At 33.8% G+C, this 6,890-nt stretch overlaps 1 protein-coding gene across 1 annotated transcript; it reads left to right on the top strand.

Annotated features, from left to right (window-relative positions):
• The first annotated feature begins 1,760 nt into the window (after positions 1–1,760).
• Positions 1,761–6,679, top strand: LOC118736383 (zinc homeostasis factor 1-like). Its single transcript, XM_036466478.1, has 3 exons — positions 1,761–1,861; positions 2,354–2,987; positions 6,500–6,679. The coding sequence occupies exons 1-3, from the start codon at positions 1,761–1,763 to the stop codon at positions 6,677–6,679; spliced, it is 915 nt and encodes a 304-aa protein (XP_036322371.1).
• The last annotated feature ends 211 nt before the right edge of the window (positions 6,680–6,890 follow it).

Raw genomic sequence — 6,890 nt, forward strand, 5'->3', positions numbered from 1 at the left:
TGTTCGCCCAAAACTTATAATCAGCTTTCAAAATACCACAAACTTATGTCTAGTTTTTAAATGCCCAAATATGAATTGCCAGTTTTTAAGCCATAATATAATAACTGACCAAAAATAAATAAATAAGGTTTTATATGACAAAAATTTATGTCTAGTTATTAAATATCTAAAATTTATGTCCAGTTTTTAAGTGTTCGAAAAGTTATATCACGCGTTTCTGAGTGATCAAAATTTGATGGTCAGTTTTTAAGTAACTAAAAATTTGTGTATATCCACTATTTAAATTACAAAAATGTATGCCTGGTTAGTATGGCCAGTTTTTAAATTACAAGAAATGTATGTTTAAATGGCCAAAACTTGTTTGCCCGAAACTACTTTTCAAAATATCTACCACAAATTTATGACCAGTTTTCAGATGAACAAAAACCTTATGAACATTTTTGACTAAAATTTATGGCCATTTTTTAAGTTACTAAAAATAAATGGGCATTTTTAAGTGATAAAAAATGTGTGCCTAATTTTTAAGTGATTAAAAATGTATGTCCAGTTTTGAAATGTCCAAAAATGTATGTCCAGTTTTTTTGACCTCAAATTTATGTCCCATTTCAAATAACCCAAAATGTTTGCGCAAAAATGATACCCAGCTTTCAAAAAGAACCACATATTTATGTCCAGTTTTCAAATTGCCAAAACTTTTTGTCCATTATAAAAAATTGTTAACACTGCATAAAGTTTCCACTGGATTGAACTCATGTTACAGGCAAAGTCGAAGATTTGCCGGAAGAGATTCATTACCCCGCACAAATCTCCCATTTTATCAATGTCGTAGATTTACTTCGAACTTCGTGTTACCAGAGTGTAACGAGTTATCGGAATTTGTCAAAAGCTTTCGGAGGGTGGTATCCAATGTTTATCAAGTTATCGATTTATATCTATATATATACATTTTTGAGTTATCGACATTTATCGAGCCCTCGAAATGCACAGTTATCGAAGTTTATCGAATTTATTTTGAGTTATCGGATTTTAGTATTTTTTAAATTTATCGAATTATCGATATGTTTGAAATTGTCCAAATTGCAACTGGTATGTATCGGATGAACTCCAAGGCCTGACAACGTCCTCCGAAGACCTTGAAAAATATAAACACATTTAGCCACGTTTTAATTTCAAAGCAGCAGATTTTCCGATAACTAATTTTATACCTTTTCCAAGGTTTTCCAAAAACTACAAAAATGGTCGAATCTCGGCACCCTAAGTTTCTACAAAACTGCATCCGGTTCGGTGTTTGTTTCCACATTCGATTATAGATGAGTTCTTAAACCAATTCGATTCGAAATTCACCAAAGTAACTCAGTCACTTTAAGAAGTTCAAATAAGTAAATTCCACAATTCTTATTAATTCAATTCCTTTCATTCAACGCCTGTAAATCTCATAAATTTTCATTTACTTCTGCTGCAATAAAAGAATAAAATTCAGAAATGGAATAAAGAAATAAGAAATAACATTTCGCTTAACGCTCGGTTGCACACATAAAATTCTACAGAGAAACCTAAACGCAGCTGAAGTGAAACGAACGAGCAACGGCGATTTGAGTTGTACGAGTATTAGTCGCAGATAGAGATGCAACGCGCACCGACTTGAGTCGAGTTGAGCGCGGAAGTGAAGCGTAACTACGCGCCATTTCTTAGCATTTATTTATAACGTAACGCGCGCCCTCAGGCGGCAAGAGTTACCCGCAAAGGATAAAAGAAAAAATATGAATGATACCAACAGAGGGAAAGAAGATTGGCTAACTTGGGTAGCCGGCCCATGCGGTGTGGCGCTCGCGCTAGATGTGTGTGCCACAAATTCCAGTGTGTGAGTGCGAATCAAAGTATACGGCAGCAAAAACTTGCTTTATGTCAGTAGATGTTGGAAAAGACGCTCTTTTGCGTGCGGCAGGATAATATGTGTGTGGATAAACGAGGCAATGCCAAGGTCCTAGGCAACGAGTTAGTTGAGTCGTAGCGCGCGTGAGCCAAAGGCGAATCGCAGCCGCTAAGCCTCAACGTTGCCGCCTAAGAAGGCATAGTAACAGCGTAACATTAGCAAATTAAGCAGAGGGCAAAAAAGTTGCCGCGCCAGGTTGAGTGAAGTGGAAAAATGTAATTAGCGTTGATTTGAAACAGAACCTCTTTTGTGGAGGCATGTAAATTGCGAATGAATGCAATGAAAGCAAAAAGTTCTCATAAAAGTCTTACTTTGTATGCCTTAATTATATTGCTTTACCTACGTACATACATAAATACATTCGCATACATTTGAGCTATTTACTATCTACTCACAATCTCCTCTTCTATCTCTTTTCAGCATGGGCATCCAGCTGCAACATGGCCACTCACATGGTGGCATGGCCTCTGCTTCGCACGGCCATAGTCATGGTGGCAAGACGAAACAAACGAGTGGTAAAAAAGTTGCTAATATTCAAGCGGCAAATGATAGCTGTAGCGGTGACTTGACGCTCACCCCCACCACTACAAAGCCAGCCGCGAGTGCTGAAAAACGCTATGTGGCCGGACCGACGTGCTCACCAACTGGTCCCTGCGCCTTGCCGGCGCCCCAACGTCCGCTAGAAGATGGCGCCGGCGAGCTGGAGTTGGACGCTAACGATGCCGCAATGCCAGTTTCTGGTTTGTCCACTTTCTCCTATCAGAACTCGACTTCGTTAAAGGAGGTGCATGCGGAGGTTGCTGCGGTTATGGCGGAGACGGCAGCTGGCGCGCATCATCACGGCGGCTCGGCGGCACGTGATGCTGAAAATTTGAATGTACGCGCTGCTTTCATACATGTCGTTGGTGATATGATTCAGAGCGCCGGTGTATTTCTGGCCGCTGTGGTGATATTCTTTCGGCCAGACTGGGCGATCATCGATCCCATTTGTACATTTTTCTTCTCAATTATAGTGCTCTTCACGACGTTCTCCATCATGAAGGATGCGCTGCTGGTGAGTAAATACATTACTAGAAGGTTGAATAGGATAAATTTTAGTTTAATAAGATCGAATTTAGAGTAGCTTAAAGTTTGAAAGTTTCTAGCCTCCCAAAGTTCACCAAAGTAAGCTGTATCGGGCATAAACTGGTATTGCAATTTGAATACATTTATCGATAAATATATCGATAGTTCAATCGATAAATTTTTTGAGAAGTATATATTTAGAGAGAATATGACTGATCTGCGGATTTAAACAAAAAAAATTAACACCGTACGGGAATATTTCACCTTATAAAACCATGTGCCGCTTTCTATACAATATTCTTCTACAAACATTACGAATGTGACCAGAAATAATTATTATTTCTTACAATGTTATTGCAAATATATATGTTTCTTTAAATCTAATTGATATTGCCTTTGAATGTAGCGACAAATATCAATACCTTTTTCGGTCGCAACACGATAATTATATTGATTTTTAATTGATTATGAGACACATTCATATTTATTTTTTATCGATCATTTATCGAAAATTTTAAATCCCAAATTTTTTGTCACTACCTATCATTCAGAGGTTTATGGGTGAAATCTCTCCATTTAAATTTTAATTAACTCCATTAGGAGTTTTAACAGCTCAAAAAGAAATTCTGATTTTCAAGTTAACGATTCTGGTAAGTATTTATTTGAATTGCTTTTACACAAAACTTACCCGATAAATATCGATCATTACAACTACAATGCTATCGATAAATGTAATATTTATATAGCTTAAACAGAAAAAGCTATTCTTTTCTCGATAATATTAATTATTTATCGATCACCGTAATTTTATTAATTTGGAATTATCGATTGAACTATTGTTTTTTTTCGATAAACATCGATTATTGATCGCTAACTGCTACATTTGTAAAGTCGAATTTAGAATTATCGATTAAACTGTTTTAGAAAATTTCGCCAATCGATGAAGTGAGGGCCTAATTTATCGATTTATAAAATTAAAAACTTATCAAGAAGTGTATGCATTTGTCGCCATTAAATTTGTTGGTATTTTTATCGAAAAAAATTAATCGTTAGATTTTAGCAAATACTAATCGACTACAAATAATTATCGACTACAAATTGGTTATACCATCTAACGACATCCAAGTAGATGCAGTTACTCACAGAAGTATTCGTAATTTAGGTTTTTGACAATATCGAAAATGTTTTCCTTCATAAATCTAGTTCGTTAATAATTTTTATTTTTTTTTTATAACAAAAACTATACTATATAATACATATTATGTAAATCAATCTTGCAAACTTTATACAAAAATCACAAAAATTAATAAACTTCAAAAAATGTTCATCAAAATTTCAAACTTTGTATTCATAGATTTTGCAAAAAGTATTTGCACAACAAATTTTTCATAATATATGCAACAATATTTTTTCGCCAATTTTTTATATAAATATGGTTCATTCTACAACAAAAAACATAAAAATATAATTCCTAAACTTTGTGCAAAGCTCACGAAAATTCAGCAAATTTTCACACAAATTTTTTTTTTTTTAGAATTTTTTTTTTGAGTATGCAGATTTGTAGCCCAATCAATTTTATAATAAAGTTAAGTCTTAAGTAGCTTTTTTTTTAGATTTTTGGAATTTTTTTTTCACGTAGTCTCTTCCATACAAAAATTTTTTTTCGAAAATAATTTATATGGAGAAAATGCAAAATACCTCCAACCAAAAAAAAATCTTAAAAATCAATGCTATTTTTTACTAATTCCGTACTTGCATTTTTTTAACTAGAATTTAATGGTCTGAAAAACAGCATACTCCAAAAATAATCTAAAAACTATGATTAAAAAATTGAAAATTTGCTGAATTTTCGCGAGTTTTGCATAAAGTTTAGGAATTATATATTTATGTTTTTTGTTGCAGCATGAACCATATGCTTATAAAAAATTGGCGGAAAAATATTAGAAAGAAAATTTTTGCATATATATTGTGAAAAATTTGCTCTGCCAATACTTTTTGCCGGCAGTGTATGTACATATATCAGGGTACATCACTATCCATGAAAAATAAATTCGGTACTGTTTTCGGAATTATACAATTTCTTACATTTTCAGACTTTCGCCATAATATTTCGGAAAAATATTAAGAATTTAACAATTAAATATATTTTCAGATTTCACTTCAGACTTAACAGTTCAGAAAAATATTAAAACTTATAAAATTTATTACATTTTCAGACTTTCGGCATAATATTTCGGAAAAATATTAAGATTTATATATGTATATGAGTTGAACTGATTACCTCCAACAATTTTAATATTTTGATTTCTTTAATCTATTGTTCAAACATTTTTATGCATGCCTTTCAAGCTCAGATACACTCTTCTATCATCTGAGGTTATTTTGCATACAAAATTTTTTTTTTTAAATCTAATTTTATTTATATAAATAAACTATATTTGTGGAGGTCTTTTCAGTTTCGCCCAAAGCAGGTAAATAATTTAAATATAATAAGCTTTATGATTCCAGTGCAAAACCGCAACTTTGTTTGGTAATGCACCCTAATGTATAGATGCATGTATCTGCTTAAAAATTGTATTGATAAATGTAGTATTTCTATTAAATATTTCCCTATAAAATATCGACAGCTTTAAAGACAAATCACAAAATAACTTCATGCTATAAATTTGTTTAGGGAATCTAAGATTTCGATCATTAAATATCGATAAATTTTGCTTTAATTTCATCAAAGCAGCTGTAACTTTAGGAACTATGTAGTTTGAAATTCTATAAGGCCTGTATAGGATAATCGAAAAAAATCTAGATTAATATATCTAGATTGTATGTATGATTAAATCTACATTTTAGAGTGTCCTAAAAAATCTGTTTCACATCAAATCGTCAGGTGTGCCAATAATACTCTTTTTCAATTTTATTATTTCTTCGTTTATTTTTCTGACCTTAATTATTTCTCACACCTTTTCCCCAAAATTCTTCACCTTTCATTTTCCATTGTCAACGTAAAGTCAACAAATTGTTTACACTTTTATTTTGCTTTCATTGTTTTCATGGCCTACTTTACAATCTCGTAGGCCGTTTAAATTTGATTATCCTGTTAACAGTTTTGATTACTGCAACAACAATAGCATTTACAGTTAAACGCACTAATATTTGCTTTGCATACTTACAATTCGTTGTTTTCATTTTGTTTCTTTTTCTTTTCATTTGCTTGCTCGGCTGCCAACTCTGCGTCAACCACCAACCAAACCAACAACACGCAAACCAAACTCGCAACTCCTGCCCACGCACACACATTTACGCAAATGCGTGTAAATTAATGGCACCTACTACCGGACTGACTTTGGCCACCTCTGTGGCTTCGCGTGCAACTGTCGTCCTCCTGGCTTTTCTTGGCTTGGCTTGGCTGCGGCTGTGACTGTGGTTGTGGGCTGTGTTGTGACTATGGCTGTTGCTGTCTCGATGGCTATTGTTGCTGTTGCGCGCTGCTAAAATGATAAATAGGTTCTAATGGAAGGTACACCCAGCTACATGCACTACACCGAGGTACTCGAAGTCTTCGAACATATTGAGGGTGTGAGACGTGTGCATAATTTGCGTATTTGGGCGTTAAGCATTAATAAAGTCGCGCTCTCCGTGCACTTGGCCATTGGTGAGTACAACTACTACATAGTTACATACTAACACTATATTTTGCTATGCCATGTTATGCAATGTTAACTAACCACAATAATGGGTACTCGTACGTGCAATAAGAAATAACACTTGTACGCCCCCTGTAATGAATTTGTACGAATGTGTAAGGCAGCTAACAGAAGAGCACACAAAATACACTAACAACACTAATGTGGGTACTATTTACATATGTATGTACATACAAACACATTCATGTAAA

The sequence above is a fragment of the Rhagoletis pomonella genome, unplaced genomic scaffold, assembly GCF_013731165.1.
Source record: "Rhagoletis pomonella isolate Grant_MI unplaced genomic scaffold, Rhpom_1.0 Rhpom_scaffold_00003, whole genome shotgun sequence".
In the NCBI taxonomy this organism is placed as follows: Eukaryota; Metazoa; Arthropoda; class Insecta; order Diptera; family Tephritidae; genus Rhagoletis; species Rhagoletis pomonella.